The sequence below is a fragment of the Falco peregrinus genome, chromosome 2 (genome assembly GCF_023634155.1).
Source record: "Falco peregrinus isolate bFalPer1 chromosome 2, bFalPer1.pri, whole genome shotgun sequence".
Lineage (NCBI taxonomy): Eukaryota > Metazoa > Chordata > Aves > Falconiformes > Falconidae > Falco > Falco peregrinus.
In genome coordinates this window covers 111,357,641-111,379,816 of record NC_073722.1, presented here as the reverse complement: position 1 = coordinate 111,379,816, position 22,176 = coordinate 111,357,641, and the positions used below count along the sequence as shown (strand labels likewise).

Sequence of the window (22,176 nt, the reverse complement as noted above, 5' to 3'; positions counted from 1 at the left end):
ATGGCACGGCAGATAAAAAACCAGGTGTGTGGTTTAGGAAAAGAAAATACCTGACAAACAAGTGTCTCAGCACTTAAAATCTGCATCTGTTGCAGCTGTTGGTACTTGGTTATTTGAGAGGAAGAATCCTAGCAGCTTGTGCCAGTTTGAGCTCCGTAGTTTTGGAACCAAAGTTACTGCTTTAGGCTAAAGACCTGCCTTGATGGCTGTTCAAAATCTGTGTGAGCATGAAAGTCAAGTTACTTAGCCAGGGAGTAGGGAGAGGGTTGGTTTTGGGTTTTTGTGCTGCATCCATTATTTAATTTCCTGAAATCCTTAGGCTTGATCCTTTGTCAGAGCTACACAGAGTTTCTTTCTTATTTTAGTTAGTTACAGGTTGAAGCACTGCCTTCCAGCAGTGTCTGCATTCAAGCTGACTGTTCTGTCTCTTTAAAATTGCAGGCAAAACCTGTCTTTGAGTAAGTCCAGATTGCTGCCTCCCAGTGCCTATTACCAGAGACATAGTGAACTGTTTACTCCGGCTGCAGAATTCTGCATTGCTTGCCGGACTACAAATATGCTTGCTCTTTCTCTCTGCCGTTTTGTGAAATAGGTTGCAAGGGCAGATCTAAAATTGGAGCAGATCTTAGGGATGCTTCAGCTGCCTTGAGTCTTACCACCCAGATCAAATACATGTTTGCATTAGCACTTACATATTTACAAAACAGAAAGCCCAAATTGATGATCAGAGCTGCCCTCTCTTCACACCCTTTACAGGCCAAATCTGGAGGAAAAAACCCCACCGTTCTCGGTGTGTGTGTGTGCGTGTGTGTATGTGCTGCAGTCTCCTTAAGGCTGCCTTTCAAACAAGCCAGCTAATGCATCACTGCCTTTGGAATAAACTGCTACGTCACTGATAGCACTTGGCATGTTACAGTGCTGGGATCAATGCAGGCTCCTAGCTGCGATGTGCGTCAGGTATGTGTCTGTAATGAATGCTTTTTTTCTTGGAGGCTAGAACAAGAGAACCGCGCAGGCTTTCCTTTTGTCTAACAGCAGGCCTGGGGTCTGAAGAGGGGGATGGTTTTCATATGATGTTTGCCATTTGGGTTCTGAGTAGTATTATGTTTGGGAAATGAGCTTTGTGGAGTCTGTGTGTTTGATGGTAAGTATTGTATCAGAATGACACATCCTTGTGTAGTGTGTTTTTGTAGGGATGTTGCAGCAAATCGTGTCCATTGATTTCATAGCAGTGAATTGAGCTGGTAGAAGGCACAATGAATATTTTTAACCAGTGCTGAAGCTGCTCCTCTAACATGAAGCTGCGTGTATATGTAGGATTTGCTTCCTTGTGGCTACAATGGTCAGAAACTGTTTGGATTGGGTCTGTGAGTGGCGTTTTTTGGAGAACAGGAAACCATTTTCATAAAACCTGAGAAGTGAAATTTCAATTATACTATGTATAAATGCTAATCTTGAATTGGGATCAAAAACTGAGGAAATCTAATGGAACCACAAATCATGCAAGTGTTTTATTTTGAAAATGATGGAACATGCCATTTAAATGCTTCACGAAATACATATCCAGTAGAGTCACTGAAAGTCTGTTGGGTTTTGCTGGTCTCACATAGTGATGACCAGAAGAGAAAGTGACACATTTTTATCAAGCAGAGCCTGTAGGTTTGTGATTCTCAACCCTTATGATGGCTTGTTTGGAACTGGTGAAATGGTGAGTTAGTGGTAGCCTCCCTGCAGAGATGAAGGGAAGTAGGAGCCTGGAGGACCTGGGAGAGCTGACTTATGTGGCCGGAGTCGTGTGTGCTGGATGTGGGAGGCAGGGACTTTGAGTTTGCTCCGGTGGGCTGGGAGCAGGGATCTGTGTCACACCCGGGTAAGATGAGAGGCCTCTCAAGATAGAGCCAGTGCTGGAAAATATTTCAAGATAAGTTGCTTTTTTTTTTTTACATACTTCTGTTTTTACAATTAATTAAATGGGAAATTTCTGGTGTACTTCACAGTTGGATAGTTTGAGTAGCTCTTTAAGGAGGAAAAAAGGCTGACAGGTGAGAGAGGCATTTAGTTATTGGGTAGATATATAATGCTGGATGTTTTTTTTGTTTAAACTGTTCTTTCCCTGGTATTTCTTGTCTCTGCTGTGATTTATTTCCAGTGTGACTGCTGCCTTTGCTGCCACAGTGTGTCGCTGTCCCCTTTAGCCTTCTGCTGGCAACGCTTGAAGAAATTGGATATGCACAGAATTGTTTGCCTGCAGTTTATCAGACACATGGCACTTGCTGTTGGTCGTTGCTCCTATCGCCTGTACTGTTCTTAGTTCCCTGTCTCCTGCCATGACCTCACCTTGCCTGTCAGGGCTCAAGGTTGCATACTGTCCTCATGTTAATGTGACACTTTTTCTCTGGCTATTTGTTCCTTTTTTTGAGTGATCCTCTCCTGGGTGATTGCATGGCTTTTGCTCATACTCTTGGGATGTTTGTGCATCAGATAATAGCAATGCTACCTGGATATGGCCCTACACCAGGACAGACCCAAATGTCGTGAAATTTGAAAATGTAATCCAGTTGCTGTGTCTAGTTCCAGTCCAGATTTGATCATCACTGCGTCGCTGCAGTCATTGCCTTTGCTTATCCAATCCCTGCCCCCAAATTTGCAATTTATGTTTTTGCATGTGCTCAATACTGAGTAAACACTCTGCTTCCTTTCTCCAGTGATGTTATTGGACCCTGCAGTACTTTAGCACTTTGCTTGTGAGGGTATTTATTCTTACAGCACTTGGAGTGATCTCATGTCCATTTTTTAGGTGGAGAAACAGAGGCACAGAAAAGTGACTTGTCCAGGGTCTCCCAGCTTCCAAGCTGGCATCCAGTGTGACCTGTTGTCTCATGTCTGGATCACCACTATGCTCTGTGTGCCTGTATGAACAGTGGCACTCACTTTCTTTGCTGCAGCCCTGGAAATGCTTTCCTTGTCACCTTTCCGTTCCTCCTGAAAATGTGGTATTAAATCCTACATGTTTATTGAATTCTTCATGCAAAATTGCCCCTGTAGTTGCTCCTTTGCTTGCTCTTGCAAAAGTAGCTGCTGCTGAGGTGCTTGCCTGCTCCCGGCGCAGTCATGCAGCCAGCAGTGCAGAGTTCCTCAGGATGCTGATGCTGCACATGGGGAAGCTGTGCAGTCTCCGTTTGCTTGTGTGTCCCCAGTTGTGGGGAGCATGAACTGGGGCTGGCCATTGCTGGGCACAGCCACCGTGCATCGTGTGGGCTGCAGCACTGGTGCTGTGCGTTAAGCCTGATTACATAACCTGTAGATCATTTTCTCTCTTTCCTGATCAGCTGCTTTCCTCTGAATGCAGAAGAGGGAAGCTGCTACCCTCTGTGCATGCTGCGTCACAGGAAGAGTGACTGAGAGGGGTGGTGTAATGCAAGGGACAAAGGTTAAAAGATTGAAGCAATCTGGGGAATGCCACTGCACAGCCGCATGAGTGCAAGAGGCTCTGTGCAGCTTTCTCCTGCTGGATTTTGAGCTGCAGTATTGAAAACAATAAAATAGCAGCTACACTAGACCAGTCATAAGCAAGCCCGAAAGCTCTTAATTCCTTCACTGAGACAGCATGGAGGATTCTGCAGAGCAGAATCAGGAAATGAGATATCACATGCTGCAAAGGTAAGAATTACAGATATGATTGTCTTCTCATAGCAGTGACTGTTTTGGAGTGAGGCAGCTGGGCACTCTGTACTGGAGTTGCATACTGATGTTTTTCCATATTAATTTTATCCTCTGAAACCTTGCCAGTTATTGTGAGCTATCTGTACATGCAGTCTGTAAGAAAGATGCTAAAATACATCTTAGTTGGGGGATCAGTGTTTAAAAAGTTTGAGATTCTGCACAACTTCTAACCTCTGTAAACTCTGAAGGACAGATGAGGATTCTGAAAGTTCCTATGTAACAAAACACTGCGGTTGTGATCTGGTGATTAATAGGGATGACTGTTACTAACTCAGCATTTATTCTGTTTTGTTTAGAGATTTGTTTCTTCCTGCTGCCCAACTTCTACCTCATCTTACCCTGCAAAAAAAGAAGAAAACCCAAACAGCAACCCCCCCCCCCCCCCTTCTGTTTTGATTTTAATGTGCAGCCTGTGGTTAATGTTCTTTGTATGCTTACTGTCACAAATCAACTGAACTATACTTGCTTATAAACAAGTGTTTGTGCACTCTTCTGGTTGATAAACCTTTGGTTTTTTTGACATTTTATCTGTAGCAGTATCTTTATGTGCATAGTAATTTCAACTTGGCACGATCGTTCATATTCATACACGTTCATAGATTCTGACCCCAAGATTTTTCTTTTTTCTGTTTTTGTTGAGACTGCTCTCGGTAAACCTGCAATGAATAAACCTGTCTCACTTTTTAGACTGTGCTCCTTCCTTGCCATGCCATTGATACTGACCCTCTTTAAATACAAGTAGAAATTCAGCCTTAACTACAGCTTTCTTCTTTTTCTTGCCTGTTGGCTCCTGCCCTTGACTTCCTGGGCAGAGATTATCACAGAGCAGTTTGTGAACTCCTGTTCATAGGAATAGGTTTTAAATTCACTAACAATGTCTACCTCTGAAAGTGCAGCTCACTGGAAGGAGGGAAAGTACACGGAGGAAGAACCTTTGCACACTTAAGTTGTTCTTAGGCTCTTCTCTGGATATCAGCTAGCAGCTCTTCTTTGAGATAAGTTACTAGACTGGATATACTTTGGGATGACCTAGTACAGCCATTTATATGTCCCAGAATATCACTGGGAGATAGGCATCTGGTTTTTACCATGCTTTAAAATCCTGTATTTCCCATTATCTTTACTTCTCCCAGTCTTGGCTTCATGGATCACTTCAAAGTCTCTCTTTGCTGTGCTTAGAACAGGTTTTCACTTCCCAGTTAAGCTTAATGTTTGCAAGACTGTAACTTGAAGTTCTCCGCCAGCATGGCCATTTGTCATGGGAATATCTCATGTGTGAGAGAGAAAGATCGATGTGTTAACACAGAACACAGGGTCTGAATTTCAAGTGCTGTAAATATGCTTTCTTGCTGTTCTGGAAATCCTCACAAAGTCAGGGTTGTGCCACAGCAGGGTGTCACAGCCGAACTAGATGGTGTGTGTGAAGGCAGAGAGGAAGGGGAAGATCCTCTCCATCTTATGTGTGGTAGATAAACGCGTCTTTATGGTCAGATCTGGGCACTGATCTTGCCTTATCTGAAAGATAACCCTTTGTTCTAGCACAGTTCTTGGTTGGTTATATCAGGATTTGGCATTTACCTTTTGGAACAGGTTGTGCTAGGTGGCATGGGTCAAGATCCTTTTTGTTGATGTGTACTGCAAAGCACAGTGTAGTCTGTGTTAGCACCATGATTGTTCACAGGAAAGATGCATAAGAGAAGAATCTGGATTTAAACTAGATACTAGCTACAGTTTGTTCAAGGCTTCTTTCATCAGAACATTTTTTAGTCAAAATACTGGTCTGTGGTGTTACTATGCTCCTGAAGAAGAGCTAAGGAGGGCCTGCATTCCAGATGGGTAACTCTTCATAGCCATAACATATTTATGAGGGAATGTGAGGGGGGGTCTGTGTGTTTCCTCTCAGGCTGTCACCAAGTACCTCTTAACAGCAGCTCATTTAAACCAGGATGCTCCACAGGGCAGTGAACCTCACAGGTACAGCTCTTCGGCTACCTGACCTTTCTTGCTGGCTGTGTTTATAAAAGGAGACTTCTAGATGCTGTGCATGGCTTGGCTTGTCCTTGGATTGGTTTTCCCTTCATGTCCTCCCTGAGCAACTCCAGTTGCTTTCTACCATGTCCCATCCCATTTCCCAGGGGAGTTGCTCAATGGTAGCAGTGCTTCAGCAGCTGATTAGGCCAGAGGTTCTGATGGGTTTCCATGGCCAAAGGGCAGCTAGCAGGGCCCCTGTGGCTCCTGGGGACAGATGCTACCAGTTACACAGCTGCTCCAATGGTATTGATCCCCTTGGTTGCTGGTCTTTCCAAAGCATTGAGTAGTTTTTAAAATAACTTCCTAATACTCATCTCTCCTTCCTACAGAAAGGTTCTGTAATCCTGTGTGGTGGCAGGGGTAAGGGCTTCAGTGTGTTCATGGGAAAGGAACCTGTTACGAAAAGCATACTAAATACAGAAGGAAAAATGGGCAAACTGCGAGGTGACCCGAGAGATAAAGCTTCAGGGGCTTTAAAATAAAAAGTATCTTACTATTTCCCCAGTCATGCTGCACTATGGTAGACAACACAGTGTGAAGAGTAGGTCTTTGTTTTTCTGTTGAGTTTCATCTCACAATATCAGTTTTGTGAATTTTAGCAAATCAAGTGCTGTAGTGCTTGCAAAAGCAAAGGGTGATTTATGCATATGTTACTTCTGTGGAAGCTGAAGCCTAAGAAAGGGAAGTGACTGTGTCCCCTTCCCACACAGAAAAGCAGTGGCAGAACACGGCATTGATCTTGTCAGACACAAAACTGGCTTTCGCTGTTTCTGGTAGAACTAACGTGACTGATTTGTCCTCTGGCTCTCAGAAATTTTGAGGAAGACATGAAAGATTGGATGGTGGAAAATTCTTGCAAAATGATTTCAAGTAGCCAGTCACAGTCTCTAGTTTGCAGCTGGAGATGTGTTTGCTGTGGTTCCCCATGGGATTTCCCTGCAGATTGTGATCTTAGTAGCTTGTTTTACCAAAGCCAGAAAACGTTGTTGTCATTTTCCAGCTTTCCTAGATGAATTGAAAGCAGTGTGGTGGAGCATTGTTGTTCTGTGTTGGGCTGCAATATACAGTGAACATGTTTACCAATTTCTGTATTAGCAGAACTGGAATTTCTCCAGATAACCTAGCTTTTGCAGAGAGATAACGGAAAGGCAGTTAAAACCCAGTCATCCCTGGAAAAGCTGAGGACCAGGCCGTGGTGGTCTGGAGGCAGGGAGTGATTCTGCTTGTCTGCTTGGGGAGTATGGTCAAGGGGAACTTTACAAATTATTCACATAGCCTTTTCTATTTGTGTACATCTGCACTGCCAAGTTGCTTTTTTTTCTGTCTCCCACAACTTTAGGCCCAGTATGTCTGGTTTACACCTTGTAAAGCAAGGCCGGGACAGGAAGAAAGTTGATGTGCAGCGGGATTTCACTGTGGCTTCTCCAGCAGAATTTGTTACTCGTTTTGGAGGGAATAAAGTTATTGAAAAGGTAAGTTACTTTAGCGTATTGCATTTTGTTCCCTTCTCTTGAGCTATGACCTCTCTCTGTATAAGGCTGTACATTGCAGATATCAAAATATTAATATTCCTGAATTTGAATGTTGTACTTTGGCCTGTCATCGTTGTTTTTCCATTTTATTTTATATGCAATAAATAAGGATCTCATTGCTCTAGATTAGTGTGACAGAAAAAAATTTCTGAGTGAGCTAGGGCAATTCTGCTGATAGAGAATGATTTATAGACAGATGTAACAAAAGTAGACTGGAAAAAACACTAAGAAATGTATTTAAAATTACATAATCATTTAATGGATGAGGTCCCTTCCTTTCAGGTACCATAAGTTTTAGCCGCTCATTATGCCTATTCTCATGTGTCCTTCTGCTCTTTAATACAAACAAAGCATAATGCATTAAAATCGTTATGGTGGAGCAAGAGCTGTTTTCTATATTGACTGATGGGCCATTAAATGTTCTTGCTGGATTGAATGCTGGCTAACAAAACTGCACAGCCCCAAAACTGGGTGAAGAGTCTGCAGAGAAAAAACTGTTTTCATTATCATTTCGTGTTTTGTGCTATTTAGACTGTATTTCATCCCTGCTTCTAACGTACTCAGGTCCTGATAGCAAATAATGGCATTGCAGCAGTGAAATGCATGAGGTCCATCCGGCGGTGGTCCTACGAGATGTTTCGAAATGAGCGAGCCATCAGATTTGTTGTCATGGTGACTCCTGAGGATCTGAAGGCAAATGCAGGTGAGCTGCGAAGGCCAGTGAAGGTGCACAGCCCACTCCTTGCACAGGGATGTGTGTCCACAGGGATACAAGAGGTGCAGTGTGGGTATCCACTGCATCACCTACCATTCTGTCAAGTAACAGATTTCTCTGGAAGAAGGTTAAGTACTTCCAGTACTGTAGATTTAGTGAGTTATAGACCAAGTACTGTTTATTAGATTTGCAATCTAAATGAGACCTTCTGTGTGTTTACAGAGTATATTAAAATGGCAGATCACTACGTCCCAGTTCCAGGAGGAACCAACAACAACAACTATGCAAATGTGGAACTCATTCTTGATATTGCTAAGCGGATTCCAGTGCAGGTGAGAAGTGTCAAAGATAGTTTTTGAAACAGGAGGTAACACCGAGCAATCTTCTCTCCTTAAATAATGAGTTGTATCTGGGGAGAAAGACAGGTCAAAGAAATTGAAATTGCCAACCTATACTGTCACCAAAAGGCAAGCGTATTACAATGCAGTGGATTTTCCAGTATGAATGTCTGCATGAGATGCAAAGCACCTGTCATGGTTTAACCCCAGCTGGTGACAAAGTGCCACAGAGCTGCTTGCTCACACCCCGCTGAGAGATGGGGAGGAGTATTGAGAAGGAATGTAAAACTCAAGAGTTGAGATAAGAACATTTTAGTAATTGAAATAAAATAAAATAAAACCAATTATAATGAAAAGGAGGGAGAAGGGGAAAGGAACAAAATCCAAAGGGAAGGAAGAAAAGGAAACAAGGGATGCACAATGCAGTTGCTCACCACCCACTGACTGGAGCCCCAGCCACCCCCCAGTTTGTATACAGAGCAGGACATTCTGTGGTATGGAATATCCCTTTGGCTAGTTTGGGTCAGCTGTCCTGGCTGTGTCCCCTTCCAGTTTCTTGTGCCCCTCCAGTGCCCTCGCTGGCAAGGTCTGAGAAACTGAAAAGTCCTTGACTTAGTGTACTAACATTACCTAGCAACAACTAAAAAATCAGTGTGTTATCAATATTGTTCTCAGACCAAATCCAAAACACAGCACTGCACCAGCTTCTAAGAAGAAAATTAACTATATCCCAGCTGAAATCAAGACAGATCCTTTCACCTTTTCACTTCCATACACTTAGTTCCTTTTCAACAGTTTGCTGCGGCAGCCGCCTTTGACTTGTCTACAAGATGCAAAACTAGCCCTTTAAACTAAGCACACAGCGTAGTTCAGGAGGCTGGTCTGGCTTATGACTGTTATGAGGCTGTTTTCAGTGAGGAAAAGAAAGACTTTGAAGTATCTGCATGCTTTCTATTTCTGCTCATGTGCTTCTTTTACTAAAACAAAGAGTGAATTATGTTATTTTCTTCTGCAGGCTGTGTGGGCTGGCTGGGGCCATGCATCTGAGAACCCTAAACTTCCAGACCTTCTCCACAAAAATGGCATTGCTTTCATGGGTGAGGAGATACAGTTCTGATCTAATGTCTAGTCCTTATTTTAAAATGTGTAGGTTTAGTGATGTAGAAAATGCTGAGCCTAAGAGTGCCGTGAGGTATGGTTTACAAGTGCAAGACTGATGATAAGTTCTTTACAGTAGTCAGAGCAACAGACTATGCTGTCTAACAGTTGGCTGTTTCCAGCCATCGAGACTAAGGAAACAAGGTAAGCTTTGGACATATGCTGGAAAATAATTCTTGTACAGGAGAATTGGCAAGTTCTCCAACATATCTTTGAATATCATGAGATACAAAATCAGAAAAGATTCCTGTTCAAGCAGATGTTTCAAGAGCTGAATGTCCCTTTGAAGAGGGTGTTTGTAGTTCAGTTTTATGGAAAGAGTGGAGTTTTATGTAGACAGTACACGAAGTTTGTGATCTAGTTAGCACTGTAGTTAGCCAAGTGCTGGAGATGTTTAATGCAGTAAGCCTCATCTCCTGAACCACATGGATCTGAATATTGGATAAGGTTTTGGACACATGCAGTATTTATCACAAGTCCATCTTTAGTTTTAAAAGTCATGGTCTGAACATAGCCTGAGGATAGCTGTACCAGGACTTCTGGCATATCTTTTTGTCTATAGTGTGTTGAGCCATAACCACAGAAATACTTTGGACCTTTGAAGAGGAGTGGATTTAAAAGCTGTATTTTAATTCCAGTTTAAATCTCTTACCAATCATACACTACAGCCCCATGTGAGCCACGTTTCAAATAAAATCAGAACACTGAAATATTATTCCGGCAGTGTGTGATATGCACACTTAGTTTCAGTTACTAGTACCTGTCATCCCTTTGAGGGCAGGACCAGCTTGAGGACACATGGACAGAGAGTGGTGCTTGCAAGCTGAGTGTGCCAAGACTGCTTTAACACAGTGGGCACTTAACAAGCTATTGTGATGTGCCAGTGGTTGTATTGCTGTAGTTTCAATTGCCTTTTCCTCCTCTTGGTCAAAAGTAAAAGCAAACTACTGTTTCCTTTTAGTTTCCTGGCTGATGCAGCTAATGCTCCATTTGGTTCAGTAATGTTCATTCATACCAGTTAAGATGTGGCATGCAGCAACCCTGCTAAGAGTATTTATTTATCCCTCTTCCAGGGAACCTGAATTAGTCTTCTGGACATTTCCCCAGTGTCTGATATCTCTTGTGTCTCTCATGCATTGTTTTTGCTCTTTGCAGGTCCTCCAAGCCAAGCAATGTGGGCCCTAGGAGATAAAATTGCTTCTTCAATAGTGGCTCAGACTGCTGGCATCCCAACCCTTCCTTGGAGTGGCAGTGGTGAGAAAGAAGTTGTCCCGTGTTTATCAACATCATTCTAATCTTTTTTTCTTCAACACATTTAATCTTTTAGAAGTGTCTGTGCACAAAAAGGTGTTCCAAGAGATGTTCCATCCATTTAAGGTTTCAAATTGGTGTTATCCGAGACTTAGACATAGTGACTGATTTATATATGTCATGTCAGGTAAAATTTACATGTTGTGTAGCATGCTGTTAGTCCAACAGTACAGCTGTAATATCTGGTATTTCTGTAGCCTTTCTAGCACAGAGCGTGTCGTTTTGGAGTACGCAAGCCAACACATGGAAGCTTTGTGGAGTTTCAAAAGACTGTAAATAACTTGTTTCTCAGAATTGCACGGGGTAAATGGAGGATGTAATTCATTGGATGAAGAGATCCACTCCCCAGAAAACAGAAATACCTGTTTACATTCTAGGTTCTGTTTTTTAAATGCTTCCAGAGTAGTTCTTGTGGAACTATGGCTGCTGTTTTTTTCACCAGTGTCTGACGTGTGAGGTCTCACTGAGCCTTGCCGCAGAATGAGCTAAGAAGATAATGCTTATGTTTCAGGTCTTCGAGTAGACTGGCAGGAAAATGATCTTCAGAAGCGTATCTTGAATGTTCCTCAGGAACTATATGAAAAAGGCTACGTGAAAGATGCAGATGATGGACTGCGGGTATGTGGCTAGTGTCTTAGAGGTATTTGAGGTCTTGCTGCATACGTACCTGGAGAGACCAAGAGGTTCTCTATTTATAGGTATGGGAATACAAATTAGAACTAGACCGTCAGCCTCACAGAACTAAGTCTTGGAAATCAAGAAGTGACATTTCACATATCATCTTTGGGCCCAGCCTGCAGAATTAGGAGAAAGAGACAACGTACTGGAACAAAGTTGCATTTCATTAAGGACTCTCTTCTGGGTTTTGTTTAATGCAGGAACAAGGTGTTTTTAATAAAGACCCATGACCTCACATTTGATTTTGTCTTTTTTTAAGTTTCTCTTTGAGGAAGATTTCTAGAATGAGAGATACTCCTGAGACAATACAGGATTTGGGAGTTTTCCTTTGGAAAGAGAGAGGGTGGACTATGTAATTTTTTCTGTGTTACCCAGCTTAATGATTTTCTGTATTATACAAAACACTTCTCTATGGGTTTATAAATTTAAAGGTGTGAAGCACTGACAAAAGATTTTGTGATCACTTTGAGAGGCTAGAGTTCTCTGTAGTCACAAAATCATGCTGATTTTTTCAACTACAGGTATTCTCTCAGACTGGAATGTTTGTTTTCTATCCCATTCATGTCTTGGTTGCTAAATGGTCAGACAGAAGCTTGGACACAAATCAACAGGGGAATAATGATCTTTTCAAGTTGATTCTGCTACCTTTTTGTACTTACGCGTGTGTTTCTGCCCATCTTGATCAGGCTGCTGAGGAGGTTGGTTACCCTGTCATGATCAAGGCCTCTGAAGGAGGAGGAGGAAAAGGAATTAGGAAAGTTAACAATGCAGATGACTTCCCCAATCTGTTTAGACAGGTAACTTTTCCCACTGATGTGTGTTGTCTTGTTCCCAATGTTCTGGTTGGGTGATTCTGAGCACTGTATCGGAAATGTTAAAGAACTGAAAAAGCCTGCATTATGTATCAGAGCCTCTTTGAATCATGAGAGCGGCTTTGAATCATGAGTTTGTTGGTAGGATTTCAATGTATCTGCATATCCAATACAGTTGTCAAATGCCCACACATCATAGGAGATACTAAATAAAACAGAGTAATGGAGGGCATCTGCAGCATAGCTCAGAAATGTTGAGGGACAGGAGCCTTCTTTAGATTACGGGTTATTTAGGACAGCTGAGAGGAATGGAAGCGACACTGTAATTGTATACAAGTGAATGCAGGGTATTTTCAGCCTTAGGTGGCCCAGGGGAAGTATTATGGATGTTCCTTGCTTAAAAAATTTACTTGGGGTAGTTGTGACCAGACAAGTGTTTACAAAAAATGATCTGCCTATTGATATGCTGTCTTTAGGTTCAAGCTGAAGTCCCAGGCTCTCCAATCTTTGTAATGAGGCTAGCCAAACAGTCCCGCCATTTGGAGGTGCAGATCCTGGCAGATCAGTATGGCAATGCCATCTCTCTCTTTGGCCGGGATTGCTCCGTGCAGCGCAGGCACCAGAAGATTATTGAGGAAGCACCTGCTTCTATTGCGACTTCAGTGGTGTTTGAGCACATGGAACAGGTGAGAGTGGCTCTGCAAGTTCTATTTTCCTTGTGAAACTCCAGAAACAGGCAGGACTTTTTTTTTTTTTTTTTTTTCATTGTTTAACATTGCCAAGGGTTGTGCATTGTTGAGTCTTTTAAAGGAGCAATGTAGGGTTGTGTGTCTTAAACTGCTTGTTGCGGGCAGCCACTCACATTTCCAAAACTGAGTCCACCATGTCCTGACAAACAGCTGTAGAGCTCCTTTCAAAAAATGCATGCACCCCGAAAATAGCAGGGAAGGGTGTTTTAAATGTATATTGTCATGTTAAAAGTAAGCTGCAGGAGTTGTATGAATTGTCTAATGCCAAGTATTATAAATATTTGCTTCAAACTCTGCCTTCTGTAAACTGTAAATGAAATAATCTGGAAATCAAAACTCCTGTGCCACATGTGGTTTTTTGAGCAGTTCTAGGGCCTGTTACAAGGTTTTTGGATGTTTCAAAATACCAACAAGAGTGTCTGAAGTGGGTGAGGTGGATGAAGAGAGCATAGCACCTGGAAATCAAATACTCTCTTTTCCTGTATCCTAGTGTGCAGTGAAGCTTGCCAAAATGGTGGGATATGTGAGTGCAGGCACTGTGGAATACCTGTACAGCCAGGATGGCAGTTTCTACTTTCTGGAGCTGAACCCCCGGCTGCAGGTGGAGCACCCCTGCACAGAGATGGTGGCTGATGTTAATCTGCCAGCAGCGCAGCTCCAGGTGAGTCAAGTGCTCAGGCCCTGTGCATCTGGAGGCTTCCAGAAGTACTCAAGCTGTGGTATGTTGAAGAGATCTGAGCATGAAAAACCTGTTCTGCTGAAGCCTTAGTAAAATAGGGGGGCGGACTGTTGTCTGAGTCACAGCCAGGGTTCTGTGTTAAAACTGGATCACATACTAATATTATGCAGATGACTCAATCTTGGTACTGATGGAGAATAGAATATAAAGAAAGTATTAGAGATCTCTACTAAATATGGCCTATATCCTCATGTGCAGATAGGTGATATATGACTCTCCCACATTTCCCTCTCAACAAAAATACTTGATAACTTACAGGCCCGTTCTGGTACTTTCTCAGCTTGGGATAAATCTTCTGTGCCTGGAGCAAAGTTGAATTAATTATCCCAAAACATATATGCATCCCTTATAGCTCTAGCATTTGACTCTTCCTGATTTGGAAAGCAAAGAGAGGTTATTTTCTAGTTGTTTCTCTTGGACTGTTCAGATAGACCTTCAGTTAAAAGGAGTATGAAGAGAAGCAAGAGAGGAATAAAACAGAGGTGCGAAAACTGATTTAAGTAGAGGTTTTGTGTAAAGGCCTGTCTCAACAAGTATTAGCCATGAGTAGTTCAACTTTAAGCCCTGAAATTACTTTGTGAAATGAGTTGGCTTCTGAGGCTAGCAGTGCAATCAAATGCTGTGCCAGTTTTGAGCAGTGCATCGCCCACTCTGCCTCTAAGGGACAGCAGCCACTTCCCAGAGTTTCTTATGACAAAAGGAGGGAAAAAAGAACAGACAGTTGGCTGCTTCATTTTTCAGCAAGTTCAGCGGTTGTTTGAAGTTCAGGAAAGTGACTTACGTCTTGTAAATTTTGATGAGTGGTTCCTGACTTCCAGAGCAATTGTTTCTACCTTTCTAAGCCTCTCGCTGACTGCAGATGCTTTCTCCTCCTGGCTAAGGTCCCTGCTCTTTAGCCTTTCTACAAAACAGGATTTGTGCCTAATAATTAGGTACTTGAATAGATGTGGCAAAGTGACCAAGGATTTGTCTTGATTTATTGCTTTTTCAAGAGAAGTCATGACAGTGGGTGACAGTTATGGCTTACATGAATGAGTAGACTTCTTGTTGTTCTGATCCCCAAAGTAACGAGGGAATCCTTCACAGATCCTGTAGAAAGCATTTGTGGCGTATGCTGTAGCTCATCCATCCCTTGTGCATCCCCACCAAACTCCTTCTGTGCTGCCATGCCATCTCCCCCTTCTCAGCCCCCATCTTTTCCACTGGTGGATGAATGCTGCAGTCCTCTCCCCTTCTTTTTCTTACACCATGTTAGGGGGTTCTAGTTGCTTTCCTACTTCCTTTTTCACAGCCCTCCCATTCTCACCCTCTTGCTTTCTTGTTAGTTCCCATCTTCTCCTAGGTGTTTGCATTTTGAAATTTATTGGACTGATGGTAAAGAAAACAAACAGTTGAACTGTAGTGTCTTGTAGACTACTCAGGAGCAGGATCATCTTCATTTTGTCAGGAGGCTATTTGGCTTTGGTGTGAGCCTCCTCTCAGCAACTGATTCCAGTAGGTCTCTGCCTGTATTTGCCAGGTGTGGAGAGTTTATAACTAGTCAGATGCTTTCCTCATTGTTTGGGCACTGTTCTTCATAATGCTGATGCTAGATACAATTTCATAGAGTGATACATTGATACTGTAACCAGTTTGGTCTTTTATCTGTTGGTTGGCTGGTAGGCAGCTGAAAGAAATGGCTACACTGAAACTCAGCCTTTTTGAACTGTAGCTGTAAAAAAAAAAAAAAAATAATTAAAAAATCCAATCTAATGAACTGAACAAGTGGGACTTTACTCCATAAGGACGCAGCCAGCTCCGCAGGTTACTTTTCCTGCAGTTTATAGCTGCAAAATTCCAGAGTTTCCTATAACCAGTTAGGGGGCTTCTGTCTCACTGGGACCTTAGTATATTTTTAACAGACCTAATGCATCCCCATCCTCAGCTGACCTAGCACTGGCCAGCTTTCTCTGGAGCCTGTTAATCAGTCAATGGAAAATACTAACTGAAGGGCTTAAGGTGGATATTACACTGAGCTCAGCTTTCCTGAGAAACATGAATGTTCTAAGATATCAATAGAGAAGACTTAAATCAGAAAATAGGCCATGCATATCTACTAAACTAGAACTGCAGCATCATTTTCCACAGAGAATTGGTAGAATTAATTCTTCAAGGAACAGGTACTCTCTGTGAGGAGAGAAACTTACTGGTGCTTTCTTTTTATTATTACTATTTTTCCTTAGATTGCCATGGGGATTCCCCTCCACAGGATCAAGGATATCCGAGTGATGTACGGTGTTTCTCCGTGGGGAGATGCAGCTATTGATTTTGAGAATTCAGCCCATGTTCCCTGTCCACGTGGCCATGTCATTGCTGCACGTATCACCAGTGAGAATCCTGATGAGGTGAGTGTTTTAAATTCTGTAGTTACTGATCACGATCTGATAAGTGTAGGCTTTACACCTAGGTTCAGTCCCTGCTGCTGATCCTGAAAATTTTGGCAGCAAATGTAAAAGACTCTTCCCTTACCTCAGCTGATGGTTCTGTAGACTCTGGTTAGCCACAACTTGAACTTACTTGTGTCTGTATCGTTGCAGCACAAAGAGGTGCTCTAACCTTCAGAACTCTAATAACTTTCCTAATTTTGGATTATTTAATTTTTCTTTAGGATGATTAGCAATGCCTGTCTGTCTTTACAGGGATTTAAACCCAGTTCTGGTACAGTTCAGGAACTGAATTTCCGCAGCAATAAGAATGTCTGGGGCTATTTCAGTGTTGCTGCTGCAGGAGGGCTTCATGAATTTGCTGATTCTCAGTTTGGTCACTGCTTCTCTTGGGGAGAAAACCGTGAAGAAGCCATCTCGTAAGTAGTCAGAAAAGTGGTAGAACCTTGGAAATTTCTTGAGTTTTGTCCTCTTTCATTCAAAGTGCTGTGGAAAAACAGGACTCCCTACTTATAGGAGTTTTAAGAGCATTTTCCCTCTCTTTACCTTGTTTTCTACATCATGGCCAAGCTTATTCTGTCTTGCTTTGCAGTTCCACTGTGTTGCACGCACCTGCATTTCTACACTTTTTGCTTACTTCTCTTTATTTTTTTTCCTTTGTTTCATTCATGCCTTATATATCTGCTGATGGGGTATGATACAGTGACCATTGAATTGAAGTCCCTCTTTGAAAGCTTTCAGGTGGAAGGCTTCTAACAGGAAAAACATTGATAACAACATTGACATCTTGTTATGTCAGTGCCTTACAATGGTTTATAAACCACTGAGTGTCCTTATGCAGTGTGGAGCGTTCAAGTGCTCAGTCATAAGACAGGACTGTCTGGCCTGTCATCCACGCTGTTTTTCATCCAGAGCCTTTCCTCTGTTCCATTCTGGGTGGGATGGAGACCACATCTGTCTGTTTTGTGTATACTTCTCAGATGTAATAGATGCCTAGATGATGATAAGTGGCAGCTCCTGATCTCATGGCTGGTGCTGGCTGAGCTGCTCTTGTTCACACCAGCAGCAGGTTGAAGAAAATCAATATTCTTTCATTCCCAAGCATGCCATATAGAATCTTGCTCCAGTGCTCTTCTACTATTACCTTCAGACTGTTTTTTTCCCAACAGCTCATGAGGAACTATCTAGAGTTACAGGCTTGCACGTTACCATTAGTATGGGATAGATAATAGGTTTTCTTTTCTTTTTCAGAAACATGGTAGTGGCTTTGAAGGAGCTGTCCATCCGAGGGGATTTCCGAACCACTGTTGAGTACTTGATTAAACTGTTGGAAACAGAAAGCTTCCAGCAGAACCGCATTGACACTGGCTGGTTGGATCGACTTATTGCTGAGAAAGTTCAGGTGTGGCTGCTTGCCTTACAGGACTACAAATTGGAGAGAGGAGGGGAAAGGGGGTGAGGGGACAAGCTTGGTGTGTGCTGGTTGCAGGAGGACAAGGATTTTAGGAGTGGTTATTTTGACCACTCATAATAATGAGTGACTTATGAATAAAAATTTTCACTGGCCTTAATTCTTACTAATATCAAAATCCCAGGTCATCCCTGTTAGGGGAAGGTGGTTGTGAAGTTGGCCAGAAAGCATATTAGTGTATGTGTGAATTAAGGCTAGTATTTTGGTTTGCAGTTTGGGACAGATGATAGTGGAAATGTAGGTGGAGCCTCAAGATTTGTCCCAGGAAGAAAAAAAATGTTTTCTTCTAAGGAGTTACAGAAGTAATTGCTTCTATAATAATATTTGCATGGATGCTACACCAACTTAATTTTAAAAGAGAGGTTGGCTGTGAACCAAAAATAGATCTGAGACTGTTGATTCTTCAAGTGGGTGTCCAGAATGGACTGAAGCCAAAGGGGATGCAACTGTGTTACGTACCCTTTCTTTCTAGGCTGAAAGGCCGGATACCATGCTGGGAGTGGTGTGTGGAGCTCTGCATGTGGCTGATGTGAGCTTCCGAAACAGTGTCTCAAACTTCTTGCACTCTCTAGAAAGGTAAAATTGCAAGCTTGTCTGGTAGGTAGCTGATAAGCAGATAGTAATTAATTTTGATTTACAGGTTTTGTTCAAGTCCAGTCCAGAAAGGCACAGAGCTTGTTACCTGCTGACTGTTCTCTGACCCCAGGAAGCTGTTTATGTACTGGCGTAAGAAAGCTGGCAGATAATCAGTGCATCTCCCCGAAATATCCCCTGCTGTTTGCACAGATCAGTTTGGTTTCTGGCAGTTTTGAAAGAAGTTCCAAGAAATGGCTCAGAAATGTGGAGTTCTTTCTGTGTGCTTCTAGGGCAATGTTAGGGAGTCTTAAATCATCAGATATTGTCTTCCTCTCATTTTGAGGATTGATTTAATTTCCCAGGTTTGACATAATTTTCCAAACTGTTTCCCACTAGTACTTAGAAAACCCGCTCTGCTCCTGTTGGCTTTAAAGTAGAGCAGGCACTGTAGGGAAACTGGTTGTAACACTCCCATCAGGCTAAACCTGGTGTGATCCAGGCAGGTCCGCTCTTAACAGGCAGTTAAGTATCCACTTAGTGTCTTTTTGGCGAGTCCATATGTAAACAGAACTGCCGGGGGAAATGCTGCTTTATCCCCCGTGCTAAGTCATGCTACATGTTCTGTAACTCAGGCCATGATGCTCCTTTTGCAGACTCTTCTCTAAGGCAGAAGTGGGTGAATGGGAAGGAGAGCAAAGCTGGTCTGTGTAGCTTTGCCAAACAGATATGTGTCTCTCCTAAGAAGAGATGGTTTAAAAGCCTACTCCCATCTCTTTGCTGGTGTTTTCCCCACTCTTGCATGCATCTTTGAACCTGCTTGGGCCCCTGATAGCCATTTGGTGGCTTCTGGAAGACGAGTTTTGTGTTGTACTTCTTTTCAAGGGGCCAAGTCCTGCCTGCTCATACTCTGCTGAACACTGTGGATGTGGAACTCATCTATGAAGGACGAAAATACGTGCTGAAGGTATGATGGACAGTGTGGAAACCCATCCTTTTGCCACTTCTAGCTGGAAATGTCTGATGGTGTGCTGCTCTGGCTTAATCTTTGTAATACATACAATTACTGGAATTAAATCTCTGCAGCGTTTATTTTCTCTGCTTTAGTGGGGTTAAGAAATCAGTACAATCTCCCTTATGATAATATCCCATCATATCTTTCTATTGCAATATCTCTGTTTATTTCTATAACTGTTTTAACCTTCTGGAGTCTAGAAATGCTCTGCACAGGGTGAAGAATGCTTTGTTATAGGCAAAGACTACTGCCTATTGGTTGACCAAAACTTTCATTTGATGTTTCTTTCATCAGCATGACAGAATTTGTAGTGATTTCTACGCTTCAGCATTGCTTTTTCTTTGCTGTGTGCAAATACCAATGTTAGGCATACTGCTGAAAGGTTGCAAAGCCAAGCCCATGAAAATTAGGAAATACTAGATTTAAGATTGCCTGTGCAATCTTAACTAGCTTCCTTGGGCAAATTTATTATGGTGAAGTTTTTAACGGCATGACCATCTACTGTTTTCTGCAGCTGTCAATACACTGCACTCCTGCACCTCCATGAGTTTATCTTGGCACCCCTTTGTTGAGAAACAGGCACTGAACAGCAGCTAAAGTATGCTTTAAATAATTTACCCAGTTTCAGATGGGAACTCTGTGGCAGAGACTGATAGATTTCCCTTTTTCCAGGAAGAGCTTTAGCTGCTTTTTCTGTGAGACAATCTCTCTCTTTTTTTTTTTTAATTTCAAATTGTCTCATTCATTATGCCATTTTAGTACACAACTATGACTTGTACAAAGATTGATGTGATCAGACCTGTACAGTTAATACCTAAGTGTGTGAGGATTAACTCAAGGTTCATGGACACCATTATTTCTGGCATCTCTTGACTGCTAAATGCTTGTGATCCTGATTCTTTTTTACTTCCTCCGCCCCGCCCCCCCCCCCATCTAACATGAGAACAAATGGCTCTGTTCCTGTTTTTTAATTCTCACTGTTGCAGTGCTTGGAAAACTGTGTATGTTGTGGCACCAAGGCAGTATTAATGCTGTGTTTATTTCACATGATAACGTACCATTCTTGTGGATCTGCAGGTGACTCGACAGTCTCCCAATTCTTACGTGGTCATCATGAACAGCTCATGTGTAGAAGTTGATGTGCACCGACTGAGCGATGGAGGACTGCTTCTATCTTATGATGGTAGCAGCTATACTACCTACATGAAAGAAGAGGTGGACAGGTAGCAACCTGTAAAGATTGATATTTAACATTTACATACAAACCAAGATTAGGTGTACTTGTAACTTTATGCTTCCCAAAGATCACCTGGGAATGAAAATCTCCCCTAGGAGGAAATTACTTAGATGTATTATGGATGAGTTTAAATGGAGAAGTTGCCTTCACCTGAAGAACAGATCTTGGCTACTGTTAGAAGAAAGATCTGAACGTGTACCAATGTGGAGTTTGTGTTCTCCTGCTGGTTCTTCACAAGTGCTGTTATGGATTATAAAAGAACACCCCAAACCCAAAACCTAAAAGACATGAAATTCTTTAAAATCCTTGGAGCTCCACAGCTGCCTTAGACATAGATACAAGATTTTCTATTTCAGTGCATTTCCTGAAAGTTCCTTGCAGGGATCATAACCAGAAGATCAGTAAATCTCCAGCTTCTGAAAAATGAACCACTGCCCCCTCTGCTGGTTTGTTTTCTGTGACAAATGTAGTGAGTCTGGTCAGGAGTACGAAGAGAGTTTGGGTTATTTTCTGTGTTGAAAAATGTTATAAAATCTGAACCTCTCAGTCTGCTACATGAGTGTGTCCTACTCATTTCAGCTTTGCTCTGTATGCAAGAGGATTTTGCATGAGATGGACAGTTCGGTGCGTGTGTTGTGTGTTATGTATTGCAAGTGTAATCTCCACTACCATCAGGTTTTGTTTATATGAAATATTGGTTCTGACACCTGTTAGTAGAGAAGCAGCACAGAAGTAACATACATACAACCTTGCTAAGGGCTGTTCTCTCTGGTTTCTAATCCCTGGCTTCCATAGTCCTGTTTTGATATGATTAATCTGAACTTTGATACCCAGGGCTGTACTGTTCAGCTCGGAATAGCTGGCTGAGGTGGTTTTGTTCAGTTTTGTTTTAGAGTAGGGAAAGAGAGAATGGATTTTTTCCTTCCCATGCTTTCCACAAGAAACTCTGTGGCAGTGATTTGTCCTTTTCTTTCGTAGGTACCGTATCACTATAGGTAACAAGACCTGTGTGTTTGAAAAGGAGAATGATCCCTCCATTCTGCGCTCACCTTCAGCTGGGAAGCTTATCCAGTATGTGGTGGAGGATGGGGGACATGTGTTTGCAGGCCAGTGCTTTGCAGAAATAGAGGTAAGTCTCAAAGAACTGACTTGGCTGCAGATGCTGAATCTGCCCAGGCAAAAGCTGGGGGTGAAAAAAAGAATGCTTTGGAATGAGGAATTGAGTATGAGGGATAATTCACAGTATTTCCAAATTTTGTGTAGGTTTTAACCTGGACTAATGCAGGGATCAGCTGTGAGAGTGATGGGGTGGGGAAGAAATTACCTAACAGCTGAAATTTGAGTGTTTAATGACTGTATATCAGGTGATAAGCGAAATTTCTCAGCGGTGAGAGCATGGTTATCATCTTGCTGTGACACTGAGGGAGAGTGGGATCCATGTGTGCTGTGTTTTCTAGCTGTGTTGAAGAAAGCCGCCTACTTGTAGACCACTACATAGTACCAACACAGACTCAGAGTCAGAGTTATATGCCAGGATTTAGTAACAAACTAAGACTTCTCTGATCATTTATCAGGTTGATCAGATGAGTTAATAAGTGTCACTCCTCCTTTCTCTCTTGGAAGTTACTTAACTTTTAGAGTGGAGGAGGATGAGGATGAACAATTTCTGCA

The 22,176-nt window shown here is 42.3% G+C and overlaps 1 protein-coding gene across 9 annotated transcripts in view; it reads left to right on the top strand.

Annotated features, from left to right (window-relative positions):
- Positions 1 to 22,176, top strand: part of ACACA (acetyl-CoA carboxylase alpha) — a 148,063-nt gene that overhangs the window by 25,547 nt on the left and 100,340 nt on the right. For 8 of the 9 annotated variants that reach the window (XM_055795451.1, XM_055795453.1, XM_055795454.1 and 5 more), the window contains 16 exons: positions 7,094 to 7,226; positions 7,851 to 7,989; positions 8,224 to 8,333; positions 9,355 to 9,436; positions 10,653 to 10,751; positions 11,320 to 11,426; positions 12,173 to 12,283; positions 12,775 to 12,984; positions 13,538 to 13,708; positions 16,009 to 16,170; positions 16,465 to 16,628; positions 17,461 to 17,611; positions 18,153 to 18,256; positions 19,139 to 19,220; positions 20,346 to 20,491; positions 21,484 to 21,634. In XM_055795451.1, coding sequence (XP_055651426.1) covers positions 7,094 to 7,226; positions 7,851 to 7,989; positions 8,224 to 8,333; positions 9,355 to 9,436; positions 10,653 to 10,751; positions 11,320 to 11,426; positions 12,173 to 12,283; positions 12,775 to 12,984; positions 13,538 to 13,708; positions 16,009 to 16,170; positions 16,465 to 16,628; positions 17,461 to 17,611; positions 18,153 to 18,256; positions 19,139 to 19,220; positions 20,346 to 20,491; positions 21,484 to 21,634 — 2,122 coding nt within the window. Of the gene's footprint in view, positions 1 to 3,407; positions 3,661 to 7,093; positions 7,227 to 7,850; positions 7,990 to 8,223; positions 8,334 to 9,354; positions 9,437 to 10,652; positions 10,752 to 11,319; positions 11,427 to 12,172; positions 12,284 to 12,774; positions 12,985 to 13,537; positions 13,709 to 16,008; positions 16,171 to 16,464; positions 16,629 to 17,460; positions 17,612 to 18,152; positions 18,257 to 19,138; positions 19,221 to 20,345; positions 20,492 to 21,483; positions 21,635 to 22,176 lie in introns of those variants that run through there. The other variant, XM_055795456.1, reaches the window with a different exon arrangement.